At 39.6% G+C, this 16,875-nt stretch overlaps 1 protein-coding gene across 2 annotated transcripts in view; it reads right to left on the minus strand.

Moving 5' to 3' along the window:
- The window catches only part of LOC124299121 (uncharacterized), a 36,760-nt gene extending 20,956 nt beyond the window's left edge, over positions 1–15,804 (minus strand). Inside the window, exon 1 of one of the 2 annotated variants that reach the window (XM_046752078.1) lies at positions 15,610–15,804. In XM_046752078.1, coding sequence (XP_046608034.1) covers positions 15,610–15,685 — 76 coding nt within the window. In that variant the 5' untranslated portion in view covers positions 15,686–15,804. The remainder of the gene's footprint in view (positions 1–15,609) is intronic. The other variant, XM_046752077.1, reaches the window with a different exon arrangement.
- Between the last annotated feature and the right edge of the window lie 1,071 nt (positions 15,805–16,875).

Here is a 16,875-nt window from a genome sequence, read left to right on the forward strand (position 1 = left end):
AAGTTTTGTAATTTTAACATTTAAATCGTCACACTAACCTTCAATTTGTATTTTTTCTTTCAGTGAATAATACGTTAAAAAATGGTTAAATCAACCGAAAAATTTACTCAAAGTTTTTGAACCGTTTTTTTGATCTGAGACGCGAAGCCAGCGCGATGCGTCGATTCATAACCCTTTTCTTACTACGGTCAAAATTTATATTACCAGTAATTTTGTGAGTAAAATGCCTTGAAAATTCAATATTATATTATTGTTATTTCAGGAGCACAGTGAAGTGTAAACTGCGAATTTCCGACAACCTAGTCTATTATGGATTCGGCAAAGGAAGGCCCAACGGATGGAATTACGTGTCAGAAGCTCCGTATTTTGGGCCAATGAACCACCCCTAGAAGTTTCAGCAGACTCTGTGACGCGGAGGTCTGATGCTCGTCTTATGAGTACCGTTTGCGGCTTCAGTCAAGCTTCAGCAAACGTTATCCTAACCCTTAGAAGCGGCATGTTTTTTTTTTATTCACGCAATGCTGCATTTCTTCACCAAACGTTGAAGGACGAGCTTCAATGAGTTTCCGAAATTTGATTGTTTTGGTTATTTTTTTTTTTTTTTGTATCAATCGAAGATCCTGCACGTTGGTAATTGAGAATTTCGTTGAGAATACGAAATCTCATGATTCGCACCAATGAAAATTCGCGCTGCTGACTGCGGAGTGAATCGCGTAACTTTCTCAGGGTGAATAACGCACCTGGAACACTTGGAAAACCTGGAGATGTCAGCTTACTTAAAAAGGGTTCATGGAAAACTTGTAATTGTCAGGGGGTTTTTAATTTTGTCATGAAAAAAATTGAAAATATCAGTCTTTTTCAGATTTTTTATGGTAAAAAGTTTCCTCTTTTGTACAGGCTGAAAGACTTAGGTTTTAATAATTTACCAGAACTGGGAAAATGTCAGGAAAAATTAGGTTTCAGGTCCCGGTAAGCGTGGAAATGTCATGGAATGTTTTTCCTGAAAATTTGTGGCCACCCTGTGAGTCTCTTCTGTACCATATAGCTTCCGCCATTGATTCGCGTACATCTTCCGCGGATAGCCTATCGATGTAACACAACCCGCGATTTTCCTTCCCTCGATATCCGGTAAACGGGCATATAATATGCGGTTCTTCGACGGTGAAAAAGGAGTTTCAACGCGAGACCGAGGAGTCGGCTGTCGGAATCTGAGGAAGAGGTGGAAGCATGACCGAAATACGGACGTGTGCGGTTGATCGAAAAGTTCCATTATATTGTCTAGCCGAGTTGTTGTAGCCGAGCAGGAAGACGGATGTTTCCAACCGTTTCGCGAGTCACTCAATTGTCTGTGGTTAGGTAGATACAAGTAAGAACCTACACGGATTCAATTGTCCGGGAGTATCTTGGATACCGGAGTAGTCCAATAACTGACCAGACTTAAGAACCCTTCGGGCCGATTCCGCTCGCCGAGGAATAAATGAAACGAAGCGAATTAAACGGCTCGACACCTCGTTCGAAATTGGAATTGCCGGACAGCTACGGTATTGCTTGCCGTGACTAAACGTTAACGAAAGTTTTGCAGTTGCGAGGATTGATTCAAGTCTGATACGCGGGGATGTGAGGGTGTCGCAATTAGTTAATAATCCGTTGACTCGGAGTGGTAAGTAATTTTACAATCTGTTTTATACCCATTTTTTAAATATATTTAGAGTACTTTTCAACATATTTCTTTACGGTTTTTTGTTATATCCGATAGTATACCAACAGGTTTTCGATACTCGGGAGTAATCGTAGCGATGTAATATAAGTTATTATTGTTAGGAAGAAATTGATTTGAAAAAAATTGTGAATATTGAAGGAATAATTCATTTCCGATAAATTCACACCTCTACGCATTAGGTACATGTTTGACATAAATCAAAAATTTTCGGAGTCACTGACTACGAATCTGAAATCGGATTCAAAAAAATTGAAGACGACGGATTCAATAAGGTTGACATAAATTTCAAATTTCACTGAATCCGGAGAAAAAACTCTGTACAGGGGTTTTTGGGATAGCTGATTAGGAAAATTCAGTAGGGCGAAACCGAACAACAGCCCCGAAAATCTCTGTATTTAGAATTTTTTGACCGAACTCGATCAAATTTGTATTTTCCGTCCGCCGCATTGAATCCGCCGTCTTGAATTTGTGAATTTTGATCTCAGATTCGTAATCGGCGACTCCAAACACCGTCGAATACTGTCTCGATGTAAAAGTTGACTCAGCGGAATAACGTACGACTCGAAGGGTTAAAGGAGAATCGTCATCATGAAAAGCAGACCTCGAGTCCGATTAATTTCGGAGGTAGGTAGATTTCAGGCTCGTTACACGGAGACGACGAATGCCATCAGCCGAAAGATGAAGGCTGCGGTTCGACGTTGCTTCGCTTCAGCGACGCTACCGTGGTTACATAACGTGATATGCCATTTAGAGCTGAGCTCAGCGGAGCTACGCGGCGTCTTCCATTGTGCGAGGGTTAACGATGACAGAGTGGCGCAGTTCCTTTTCCTTTATTAATTCAATTAACCGGCCAACTGACACCCGTCCATCACGCAAGGAGCCTCCGACCACCCCCGGCGGCTTTGTCAGGGACATTTATACACCGGAAACCCGAAGGCGTTATCTTATTTTTTTTTTTTTTCTTTTTCATCTTTCTTTCTTTCATTATCTGCAACAATTGGGTTCGTGCAACGAGAGTGAAACGGAATCTTTTCAGATCGCATACCTCGTGCCGCCGACCAGATGCGACGAGTCGGAAAACCGTGTCAATGAATACGAATTATCGGTTATTCTTTCGCGTTTCTAGCAGGAATTCGTTTCTTTGTATCGATAAAAAACGGAAGCATCGAACCGACTCGATCGGTTTCAATTGCCTTCGGCGCTTCGCCGATGCGTGAGAAATCCCTGCAACCATGCTTCTGATCACCGAGGTACGGACGAGATGAGTGGAGATCGTACTTTCGAACCATGTTCGAGCCGTTTAACCGATGATCATCCGCTCGCTCCATAAAGGACGGAGAAAACAAAGGTGGTCCGGTTGACGTTGAAAGCACAGCATGATATAACGCGGACTTTGATTCGTTTGAATAAAATATTATTTTCTCGGTCTGGAAAAGGTCAGGCAATTTTATATATGGATCAATCTGCAGGTTGCTGGGCGGAGGTGAGAGAGAGATGTCGGAGTTTACGAAGTGCGGCTGTTAGATAGCTGATAAATTTCTCGTCGATCCGAAGCGTTAGACGCCCGGGTTAGAGTATCCAATCAAACCCCAGATCCAAAATCGTATGCAAATATGATCCTTGTCGGTAAATTAATCTGAAACCAACTCGTCCGTGCAACTCGACGATCAGCTGCCGCGCGTGCGAGAATTCGACGACAAAGTTCGACGAGGAGACGGAGAAAGAGCTATAAAATCTCGGCTAGACTTAACCCTCGCAAAATATACGTTCGCTCGTATAATTTCGCAGACTTTTTGATGAACGGAAAAAAAAACTCGGAGCTACAAAGGACGGAGAGCAAATGTTTTTCTGCCGACAAAATGAAGGGATAGAAATTTCGGAAAAACTTACGTTCGGTGTTGCAAAATTAAAACTTCTAAGATCAGCCTGGTTTTGCGAAGTCAGGATATTTATTTATTTATTTATCTATTCAAAGCCAGATAACACCATGTTGAGTGTGAGAAGGATTGATCATTATATCCTATAGAAGAATTTTCCAGTTTCTCTTTTACACTATTTTTCCTGAAGTTCAATCATTTCAGGTCATTATCAAGCTTATTGAAGTAGACCATCGCTGTTATAAAACTACTTCTGTGATAAATTTCTTTTTTTGTATTCTCTAAGTATACCGCATTCGAAATTAATACATGATTTCCGAACAATGGAGAATAGAAAAATGTGTAAAAGTCCAAGTAACGACCTATCGGAATTGAAACTAGCCGACACGATCAACGTTCCTCAATTTCGGCGTGTAGTAATGGCTTATTGGTAACAGACAAACATATGTATATAAAACGATTTTCATTTCTCACATGAAATGTTAGAGTGTGAACCATTTTCATTTAATTAAGGCTCAAGAAGTCACAAACGAAATTGAGTATCTGAAAATTAGCTAAATAGACAAAAGTATTCGTTCATCTAATCGGACATTAGTCATTTATTCGGTGTATAAGTTGGTTATTACAAAGGTGCATAACTTTGAAACTATGAAAAATTGCCTCTCTTTTTCGTTTGTCCACTGAAGTTTTATTAAGATTTTGACATACATTAGCTTTTATATGTATTTTGCAAATACCTGAAAGTGTTGAAATGATGACGACATACGCGTTGCGACGTGATGAAACATTTTCAGAGATTTTGAAGATAAACGGATGGATTTTCGTCATGGACGGATGTTCTGGGTTTCTACTACTTATTCCATAGAAGATCTTCGTTAATCTTGAAGCTTGTATTAGATCGCTTAGCTCATTGCCGAGTAATAGAACACCGTATTTTGTTCAATTACAATTTCCACCCCCTGCCCCGTCGACGGTTTCTATGAAAGAGAGAGATAAAGAGCGCCTGTCTCCGGGGAGACACGTGGAATTAGCCAAAGCGAGCATCCCGCGATTACTCCGTGATTCAACTCTCATTCGGTCCTTATTTCTATTTTACGGTTTAACGACAAGCCTAGCCAAATTCTTGTCGCTATAACCGCAAGTCAGCGTTGTTACGAAACCGCAGAATTGGTCCAACCACGAGGCGATTTTCAGAGGGCAGTTTGAGCCGTTTTGCCAATTAAAACTAGGGGATCAGTCTCGTAGCTCGAGGAATAATAGGAACTCGTAGGCGATAACGGGGCTGCGCAACTAGAGGGGGGTCAAGTTTGCAAAGCACGATTTGCGAAACGAGCCAATGTCCCGGCTCCGCGCTCCTCGAACTTTGCGAAACATTTTCCACCCGGCAGCGTTGCATCCCTGGAACCGCATTTGGCGATGACCGATACGTGCTACGGCCCTTGGACCAGAGCCTGAGTTTCACCCTTGTATTCCTGATCGTTATGCCGGCGGATTTTGCGATTACATCTCCGCTCGTCCTGCGGCGAGATCCACCTGGTTTACCATCTCCGGGGATTAACCAACCGGCAAACTTCCCTCGGGTCAGGCCGCCGGAAACTTCGGAAAGATAATGGCGGTCGGAATCGAGCATCCCCCGCATGCCTAGCCTCCGCGATAACCAATTACAACCTGAAGGATCAAGTGCTCGCAGCTTCGACGATCAGCTTTGTCTCTATTCTTTAACCCTTCTTTGACACTCTGGGGTACAAACGACCCCGCACCTTTGTTTGTTAATTTCGAGTAACTAAGTCTGGAAAAATCGGATCTGCGGCGCAATCTGGCATTTTCATATTTTTTGTTATAAAACCTACGTAGTTTTAAAAAGTAATCTATCAAAAACTTCAAAAAGAAAAAGTTTTCAAGTGAAACTATTTAATGGCTCACTTTTCAGAACGGTTTCTGTATCGTTGGGACAAAAACGACCCCAGTGTGTCAAGTGTGTGATTCTACAGAAGTGTGCCGGGTAAGAGTTAAAATAGCTGACTGTGATTCAAATTCAGGCGTACCGACATGTCAAATCTTATGGGTCTTGTGGGCTTTAAATTCCAGGTGCTTTCGGTATAGAAATTGCCAAAACTCAAAACGGTCAGATCTGCGTACAATTTAAAGTCTACCGATACGTCGAAGGTTCGGATGATTTTGGTCGACTAAGAAAATTTTACCAAAGCACAGACAATGAGATAATTTATACACCTACGCGTATCTTTAGCGAGGTTAAACTTTCAGAATTTTCAACCCACAAAACATGTGAACGATTTTGAATTGCGACTTACACAATGAACGAAATTATCGTATGTCTCATTTCTTCGGTTCACCGAGTCCTTGAGATTAAACTATCGTAAAAGTCACAAGAAAACATAGTGCTGATCACAACTGCGTAAAAAAAGAATGGCAACACGTACCGACTCATCACCTGACTCCATCTATAACGTACTTGTTTTCACTTGTGACGACGATTACGACAGGGAACGAAAATGGTTTGGGACTATCAACTTAACGGCACCCGGGTGACGACGCGACGTCTCCGACCATTAGTGCGAAATTGTCTGCCGAGTCCCGTGATCGGGAACTTGGAGAGCTTCTCCATCGTTGGAAGGATCGAAAAGCGGAGCGGTAATCGACGCCCAAGTCGAGCGGACGTTATTGACAGATCTGAACTTTGTACTCAGGTACACATCGAAACTCGACACCGTGCACCCGGTCAATCAGGAGAAGTTCGCGCTGTTCGAACGGCTAGATTTAGTATCAGATTTCTGTATATTCGAAGCAAAAGTGGATATCTAACGGAATTCACGCAGACGTCGAAGCAGAGAAATGCGAGAGAGTTTCAAAGACTCGGTATAGTTTTGTTTCGGAGAGATATATAAGGCACGCGTTGAGGAAAACTTGTGTTATATACGAATAATGGTCTCGGAGCAAATTGGTATCCGGTTCATTCCGGCGTCTGTCCCATAAGACAGGCACGTTCCGTCTTCCCTTCGATCAGAAAAGTTTTGATAGATTGCTGTTTTCTATTTTTTTCTTGCTCTTTTTATCTCTGCTTCTTCTTTTTTCATATTTTTCGGGCACTAGTGTGGTGCTCGAATACAACTACGTATTATAACATCGCCTGTTGGCTGTTCGACGATTCGAGATTTCCGCTTCTTTTTTTCTTTTTTTTTTTCCCTTCTCTCAGGCGTGGGTGAAAGGTAATCTCGAATATTTCAGCCCGGGACGGTACAAAGTTCGTTTACGTCGAGTCTTCGCTTCACTTTTCGTTTCGAGAACTCGAGTGATCGCAATCATTTCTCTCACTTGCACTGCGTTATGCAGCAGTTCGATGATGATTTTTACGGACGTATCGCGCAAATAAAATGTTTAACATCAAAGTGGAAACATCGAGCTCAAGTTAATCGACATGAATTATATTGGAAGAATCTCTCCCGAATGTAAAACAAGAAAAGAAGAAGTTTCAGTTATCAATTATTTTTAAAAGTTCACGTTACATATTTTCTCTGTCTGATAAGCAAGAAATAAAAGAAAAAAAAAAATTAGGAGCAAAACCGCGTTCTAAAAACGTTGCTCCAAATCTTCCGTTACGATAAACCTCGCCCTTTGCCCTGCTGCTGGTGACTTTCACAATTCGTTACCGTGGGAACGCAGTCGGTTTAGAGTTTCAGGATTTTTCGTAGTATTCGAAACGCAGCGATGACTTCGAGGCTGGATTGCGAGACTGCTCCGGATTATTTGTCGACTCGAAGACTGAGGCGGCGGCAAATTATGCCCGGAAAAATTGCCGAAGGCAATCACGCCGCGAAATGGGTATGAGAAAATGTCGATTTTCCATCCCATAGCGCGTGCAGCTAGGCGGTGCAGATCCTCTTATTCGCGGATGAAAAATCTCTCAGTTTCATACCGTTATCCTCGGCGATATTACAACCCGACGATCAGCTCGCCTGCATTGCAGGATCCCTCGAATTCTTGCATATATACATGAAGTCAGCCGTCCCTCGACGTTTTCCTTCTCGTTTTGTGTTATTTCCATCCTCCGGCTCACTTCCTACTTTTTTGCTTAACTTATACCCTCAAGGGGACACGTCACTCAAACTTCAAACTTTTTTCGAGAGTAAGTATTTTCCTGTTTGCCTCTGCGGATGAATTGTATTCGGCAAGTAGGAGCTGGATATTGATTCAAATCGATATTTGCCCTTGCTTGATGTTCAATTTTTCTCATCAATGATGCGAATAACTCCAACCAGCTTTTCCACTGTATAAGCGTAGTGGATGAAAGTTTGTATCCAATTTTCAATCTCGTTATTGACTGTATAAAACTTTGTTACTTGTTTGCGTAACGTGAAAGTTTAAATGACTGGGGGAAAAAAAATAGTGTTCAAATTTGATAGGTAAGATTATTTATGAATTTAACGTTTTATATACCGTATAAAATAATCGAAATCACTTTATGGCTAATCATCGGATCGCGAATTCACGGCTATATTTTTTACTCTACAGTATGTCTAATAAATAGCGTGACGAAGGGAACTTTTTGAAGAACACCAATTTCTCTCGTAGTTTGAACCGATATCGAAAAATGATCAATCAGAACAAGCAGGGAAATATTTGTTCCACGAAACTTTGTCGACAGTTGAAATTTCACGCAAATTAAAAAAGTTTATAGAGATTCATCGACCTGCCTTTGACCTCTGGACGCATGACTTTCTCATGATTCCAGGAGTGTATTGGTAATTTTTGCTAAACTATGCCACGGACGGCTTTTGCAATTTTCATCCGCCAATTTGCCCGATACTACATCACGATTATCAAATCTAATAAAACGAACGTTCTTCACTCAAATTCCACAGGTTTACTTCATACTTACCGAAAACAAGCGAATGCGTGTATAAAACTTAACCAGCATTGTTTAAATTCATTGAATATTAAATTGTTTTCAAGGAACCAACGTATTGCAACGATTTCTCTTTACGGAATAAAATAACGGGGTTCGTTTATCGTGAAGAAATGATCCAACAGACACAAATAAATTAAACAATGCAAAATGCTTTCATTGGCGATACGTGTTTCTAGATAAAAGTTAGAAACAAGACTGTTATTACAATAATATCAGTTGACGCAGCAACCTTACTCGTCCTTCAAGACACGAAAGCTTTTATGCTTATTTTATCTATGACGACTAATAGACCAGAAAGAGAGGCAAAACGGGTGATTTCACCCTTTGTAACAATATTGACTGGTTGAATCTGTGCAACCTCAGATACACCAGATATATTCTACTCGGTTATTATATATATATATATATATATATATATATATATATATATATATATATATATATATGGCCAGATCAAAGTAAAATAATTTCAATCCCCCTGGTTATATACTTTTATTTAAAAAAAAAAACCCCGTCCTAAATCGTTTCACAGCTATAAGCCGATCATCACGGGCAGCAGCTTTCGGCTTAAGCTCGACAATTGATAGAATGTTTGGGACTTACAAAAAACCAACAGAAAAAAAGGAGAAGAGAGAAAAATTTATCTCATACAACCAAAACTTTTGTACAGCCGTAAGCTTTATCCACGTTCGATTCGGTGGACAGGGAAAAAAATGAATGAGACGATCGCTGTATAAGCGTTGAGTTTCGCTCCGAATCTGCGGAAAGGAATCCGCAAAAACCTTATGAAAATTCGCTCTCAGTGAAATTGATCGTTCTCATGGACACAAGTCTCAAAAATTAGTAGTTTCCGAGATATTATTCCGAGATTATAGGCTTTGAAAGAGGGGTGTATGAATGTTTTGATATCTATGGATTACGCCATTTTTAGCAATTACAAAGCTTCAAGGGGGACTTGAAATCAAACTTATCACCCAAAAACTGCACGGCATATTCGCAGAGATTCCGCAGACGCGTGAAAAACAGGACAAGTCGATTATTGCAAGAGTCGGAGGGTCTCGTTCTGCACGCGAAATCTGACGTCGCACCTTCTTCCGGTAAACCAGCGAGTTCATGAATGGAATCGACGCATTCATGGAACTAATCACAGCTGCCTGCCTATCTCTGAGAATCGACCGTGCAGCTTTCAAAGTGATTTGTTTGATTTAAGTCCCTTTGAAGCTTTATAACTCATGAAAATCACGAAATCGATATATGTCAAAAAATCTGAACTCCCTTCTTCCTAAGCCTGTACCTCGAAAACTAGTGATTTTTGGGACTTGTGGCCATCAGAACTTTTGATCGGGAGGATACGTACTACAACATACGGAAAATCCAGCCAATTCGACCCAATTTCCATACGGATTCGGAGTGGTCCTTTGCTTTAGATTTCCAATCAAGCAAAGGAAGAGCTTTTTACACTAGGAGATGTGAAAGCTCTGCTGTCATCACCCGCAGATTGGCGCAACACGTTCGGGATTGTTATTTCGGTTATCGTAGCGCGAGATTAGATTCGGGACGGTGCATTCCAAGGCTTTCCTAAATTGCGCCAATTTCCTGTAGCCTCGCAGGATACCGGGGAACGTCGATGTAAAATAGCTTCCTACGAAACGCCTGCAATTCCAACGGAGACCGAGGTGGGAGCTCTGCTGCATAGGTGCATCGGTGCATCGGACATGTGCAGTCTAGCTACCGGTATGTCGCTGCTGGAGAAATGGACGACCTACATCGTTCGTCAACTTGCATCGTGGACGAAGGAAAAGATTTATTTTTATAACCGAAGAATTTTCATGCCCTATTATACTTTGCATGTATACTTTGTACCTTCTACAGCGGTGCGGAAATTTCATTTTGCGGAAATATTTATCATAAATTATGATCTATTCAAGCCAGCTTTTCATCAAATTCAAATACTTTTCATAGAATATACATTTTAAACAAATAAGTCAATTCGAATAATTTGATTAGATACACAGCTAACTGAAATTCATTGAAAATTCTTATTCAATTTTTATGTAGGTCATTATACAAGCCAAATGTTTTTTCGATCATTCGAAACACATTTTCAGTTTCTACATTTGAACCAGAATATTAAACAAGATTTTCAGTGATTTTTGAGGTTTCCCTAGACATGATTACAGAGGTCTGAAACCAAAAAACTGTACAATTTTTTTTACACTGTTTCTTATAGATTTTAACTCAGTGAAACCGGGAAAAATTCTCAAATAATTTCCATCACATGAGGATTTTTCTTGAACTCGTGTTTGTAGTTTCACGTAGAGTGAAACTCTCGTTCAACTCAAAACCTGATATCTTATTCTTCGTTTTAAAAATCCTATGCAAAAGTGATTTCTTACTTTCATTTAATATGCATTAGAGTGAGACTCAAGAATAAATACAAAGAGAAAATAAGCGGGATTGAGGGAAAATAAGGGAAGAAAACTCAAGAAAATAAGCGTGTTCGGAAAAGAAAAGGTTTCGTACGCAAAAAGAATGAACACGGAACGTTGAGTACGTTTCATGAATAAATTGTTTGTTCAATTTTGTAAGAAATATTGTTTAGTTCATTGTGATGAAATCGCAGTGTTTTTCATTACTGTTATGATATTTTTATGCAAATACCTTGCATTTTACAAAAATACTGTACGTGACGGAGGAAAATGTAAGTCATTTTTTGATTCAGACACTCGAGAGCGTAATATTTACCAAAAACATTCCATGTAGCTGTATTAAAATATTTTTTTTCAACTTAGGTTATAGAATTTTTGACTATGTTCTTTTTTTTTTTTTTTATTTACTGTACTTTTCGAATTCCTTGAAACGAATCTTGATATTCCAGGCAGCGAAGGCGCGGAATTTTCGCACGACGAAGGCGCAGCGTATGAATAATCCGCGGGCAATTACGCCTCGCGAAACGTGCTTGCGAAATTTCCCTGCGTATGCCCCGATTACACATTAGAATAATCTGCGACCCCCTTATTTCGAGGATTAGGTAGTGCAGATACGCCTAACGGAATTCGCGGTTTCGTCGCTCGATGTTACGGCATATTATTATCCGTGATCCAAGTATCGGCCTTGCCTAGAAATAGGAAAGCCCGTGACCGATTTAATTGGCTACAGCAAATGCAACGCGGGCGCCGCGCTTTAATCTCGCAAGTTAAATTGTGTGCAGACTCCATTAGTCTTGTCGCTCATCGCCTTCGGCGATACGTAGATGCCTGCACTTATCGTTTACTCGGCGATGTTCTCTACTTCACATCCGTCACGATACGCGATTCCCCGGATTATCGGTGCTGGACTGATCACAAACAATTTACGAGCTTGCAAGGGTCTCTTTTAGCAAGCAGCCGCTTAGAGAGTTCCGTACGTTACCCAGATTTTTCGTTAAAGTGAAAGTGTTAATCGTATCGGTTGGGAAATTTATAGAAAACTGTACAGCTGATCTTATTGTAAACTGAAACTATCTAAGAAAATCTACAGAAATATGAATAACAAAATTGTAGAGGGAAATTACAAACGCAGTTTTATTTATTTATTTATTTCTTTTTTTTTTAAGTAAAACTCAAATTCTCTGTTTTCAGAGGTTTGTGTGTGTTAAAAAACTATCCAAGTTTACAAATTCGATTCTGATTCGATTTTTCAGTGTTTGCTTGAAATATTTCTGATAATTATCTTTTACCTTTTATTTAGACAATAATTATTTTGACCAAAGCATACGTTTCGAATCTATCAAATTACCTAAAAAGAATGAAAATTTGCCAAAAGACTTCATTTTCAAACGATGGATCTTTTTTTGCGTCTCTCTATTGTACAGAGTCATGAATTATTCGCGCCCTAAGATTTTACATTCAATTTTTATTTCCATACTTTCTGATTTCGTGCGAATCTTTGCTAAACTTCCGTCCTCACCGCAGCGACTAACAATAATTAAAATTTCCCGAATATCCGGTTATTATCCACGATTACAGACGCATCGCTGATTACACAACTGCCGTACGATGCATAGCAGCTCAATCTATCGGTTTTCCAATTAGCCCCCCCCCCCTCCCCCGCCGCACGTAATTTTTCACCCCCTCTACTGTTCACACCAACGTCTTATTGTTAGCTAACAATAAACGTCGCAGGTGCAGAGTTGTCGAGACGTGTATTGCTCGGGGGCTGATCCTCCTGAACTACGACCCCCTTTTGCTACGTCAACTAAGTTAGTTGTCCTATTATCGTATCCCAAACGCCTGCAGCCAATTACAGCGTCTGATGTTTGAGTACTGTGTATGCAAAATGTGTGAATAAATTTGCAAGGGTTCGTCAAGGACTTTGGTAAATGATTAGCGATGAAGAAGATAAGAAAACCAAAATCAAAACCTTGCATTTTATTATTCACAAGATATTTATCTCAACATTAATCGATGAGTCGTTTATTTCTGACAAATGGAAATTTAATTGATATGGATGAAAGAATTATATTTCATTTGGATTAATTTCGTATTTCGTTGCTGAGGAATAAAAAAAATTCGATTTTCGTTGTAATTTTCCAACAATCTCAGAACTCATCTTCACACGCCTCTTGCACCTCCTCTAAAGATATGGCATGATAATGAATCGCGGGTGAAAGGGTGTAAAATAACACCCGCATTGTGAAAAAAAAAAAAAAAAAACGGAACACCGTGAGAATTTCAGACCGCATAATTCGAAGAAAGTTACCTGGAAAAAAGAAAAAAACAGGGTTGTTCCATTTCTTTTTCTAAAGAACGTCAGAAGAGGAGAGAATAAATGTTGACCTTCGTTTTGAAAATACAGAGTAAAACCAAAGTTTAAAAACATATCTGTAAACGTCAAAAAAGAAAGAAAAAAAAAATACACTTCCAGTAACCAAAGTTTTTAGATAAGCAGCGAAGGAAACATGAATACTTTCATACAGCTCGAAAATTAAACGAACGAGAAATTGGATCGCTGGATAACACGATTACGTGGGATCACAAAGATGCTGAAGCATGGTTTGCCATATGCGTCACGGCATGACCCTTGTCTCGTCGAAGAAAATTGAACACGAAGAGTAAATGCGGTGCAAAACTTATCCACTTAGTTCAAATCAGGTTCGTGATTTTCAGCTTTTACACGCGCACACTTCGCTTCGAATTATCTCACAACGCTCTTTCTTTCACTAAAATAGTATAAAATATTTCACATTGTGACTGCACTTGTCCTGGTTTCTGATAACGTGGCGATTCCCGATCGATGTTGCTTTAAGTGTGGTTCACTTTTAAGAAAAACAAAAAACTTTCAAAAGCGATCGAAGACTTTGTCTGTCAGTTTTCAAGTAATAAGGAAGTGAAACATTTACTTGATATCGTTGAAAATTGATTAGCATTTCTGCAGTATTTCCCCAAATGATAATACGGCAATATATTGCAAATTATAGTTGCGGAATCCTTTGATCACTCGATCTGAATTTGAAAATTATTATCTTACCAACGACGAATGAACACTTGATTTATACACAATACGGTCAATCGGACAAGGTTTGTTGTGAGTTCAGTGGTTACTCTGACATTACGGCACAACATCATGTAAGAGATCAAGAATTTGAACAAAATTAGCCTTGCCTTGGCTGACTGAGAAATTCCGAAAAAGCCACCGGTATTTTTCGTAACATTCCGCGCACGTAATTTCCTTTTTTATCAGAGCCACGAATATCAGGTAGCTTGTAATTGGATAAAATTACCTGCCGGAGAGTAAACTGTTAAACGGCAGCTTATTGCGTGTGTGGAATGAAATTTGAAAGCAAGGGAAAACCACGAGGATTGAAATTGTGTCCGGATTTCAATTTTAATAAAAGTCGCGCCAGCCGTTGCTCCGTTACGACAAACACCGAAAGGGGTGTTTTGACATGGGAAATTTCTCTTCCGATTCCTTCCAGACTTCGGGTCTCACCGCGTATTTTTATCGCCGTCTCATCATTATATATTGATTTTCAATGCGATCCCGTGAGACGGAGTGTCAACAAAATTTTCCCTTACCATGTGCATTATATATATATATATATATATTATAATATATTGAAAAGTTTCACTCGAAGCTTCGTTAATTATTGGAAAACCGAGAAACACTCCAGCGCGCTCCGATATCGGCCAACCCATTTATGCAGGTCAAAAAGAAAAAAAGACGAAGAGTATATGCAATGCTCTAGTGGAAAAAATCTCAACCTGATCCCGATTTGCTCGGTTTCACTTTTGAAACACGACGACGAACTTCTAGTTCGTAGTTGATAACTTCGAACTTAATTAACGCTCGATTATCCACCGTTGTAAGGGGGTGAATAATACTTGTCGGAGATACTCTGGTCGGTTTTCCTCAGCCGGAGGTTTCGAAATTCAAGGCACTCGTCGTATTGTCCCAATTATATTTGTTGTAGACGAAAACTGTTATTCAAGTTTATTCTTAATTCATTTTTTTTTTTCACTTCCAATTCTGTCGAGTGTAAAAATATCTTTTAATTAGTTTTTATTTTTGGAGATCTAGCCAAAACCACGAGATGCGGAATTGCCATTTAATAGTGGAATATATTACTGCCCGACAATTAGAAGACCGAAATAATAATTTTTTATGATTAAAAACGTAATGGCACAATAGTGTACACACATGTATAACTTGTGTGAATTTGTTACTTCATTTTCAGTATTGAATATATCTGTCTTTGAAATAAATTTCGGCTAACGACAGGGGCATACAGATTGCTACAGAAATTCGTTAATCAATCGTTCCGAAAAAACTATTCAAGACAGTTGAATGCGGATAAAATTATTCAGTAATTTAATCTGATTTTTGTGTATAAAAAAAAAATTGTCGATCCGTCAAACGATTCACGGACTAAGCAAAAACTTTTCGCAGACGTCTTCTCTAATGAAATTTCTTTGTCAGTGTGTTTCGCTTATTTATGAATTCGTTAGTTCAAACGACGGGACTTGTCGATCCTCGTAAAAATGTCGACGATTATTTTTCAAGAAGAATTGAAATTGAACATCGATTAATCGGGACGTTGTACTCACCCTGGGTCAGGTTGAGTCCCAATATTATCACCAGACACTTTAATCTAGTGACGTTCATGACCCCCTTGGACCACATGGCCCGTATCACTCTAAAATATCGTTCAAACTCACGGACCGAATCGCGCGGCCACTCGCGTGGCTCTGAGTTTTACTCACAATCAGGATCCGACACGGCCTTATCCAGCCTCTGGTGAGGACCACCGGCAGACCGGCGCCTACGAGGCCAGAACCCGCCACGCTCTAAACGACGCGCTTCAGATTTGTGCCGCCAGTTGGCGCTACTAGACGATTTCACGATCGATTCAACGCAGTTCTTCGCTCCGTGGTCTTGCTTACTCTCGTAACGATGCTGTCCCAGGCGGTCGGTCGACCGCAGGATTGGACTTCTTACCATCCATCGGTAAGTTGGGGAATCGAATCACCTTTCGTCGCGAAAAAGTTTTCACGAGCTTCGAATTTATTTTTAATCCATTTTGTCTCTTTACCAAATTATGATGAATAATTTTTGATAGTTTTGTGTCGGTGTGAAAGATGATCGTTACGATGGTAAAATTTTGAACTATGTTCGTGTTAAAGAAGCGTTAGTTCTTTTATCTGTATAACCGATGCTACGAATCATTTGAAATTTTGAGATAAATATTATTTTCACACGATAAGCATGGGTCTAAGATGGTTCAAATATGTTTTTAAGAGAGTACGTAATACGTTTCGCATATTAACATCTCTTTATCTATGGAACGAAAATTTGACGCGTTTGCATCTGGTGGAACAAAATTATTTATTTCGACTGAGTCGTACTTGATTCTCAAGTACCTTTTTTATATTTATTTCGACAGAATGAAAACGTCACCGCTTGCATCAGGTTGTTTGTACTTAGGCATAATTTTTATGAATTACCCGAAATCTGACTGCCTAATTAATCGAAACCATACTGTATGGGCAATTATTTGCAGATATATTATGTACGACCCTCGCATCTAGCGCAAAATTGAATATTTCCTCCCCCATACTTTCGACAAATTTTCCATTCGATTTTTCCGCTTAATCTTCTCGTGCGTAATGCATTTTTTCTTGCATGCGATTCGCTTAAATTTTGCATAGATGAGTATTTGGGGTCACTGATTACGAGTCTGAATTCGAAATTCGAAAATTCAAAATGGCTGATCCAGTACGGCGGGAAAACAAAAATAACAAGAAATTGTTTTTTGTTGTGTATTAAGTTTGTGTGAAAATATACATTCGGATTTTCATGCTAGATTAGCAAAA

The sequence above is a fragment of the Neodiprion virginianus genome, chromosome 2, assembly GCF_021901495.1.
Source record: "Neodiprion virginianus isolate iyNeoVirg1 chromosome 2, iyNeoVirg1.1, whole genome shotgun sequence".
NCBI lineage: Eukaryota > Metazoa > Arthropoda > Insecta > Hymenoptera > Diprionidae > Neodiprion > Neodiprion virginianus.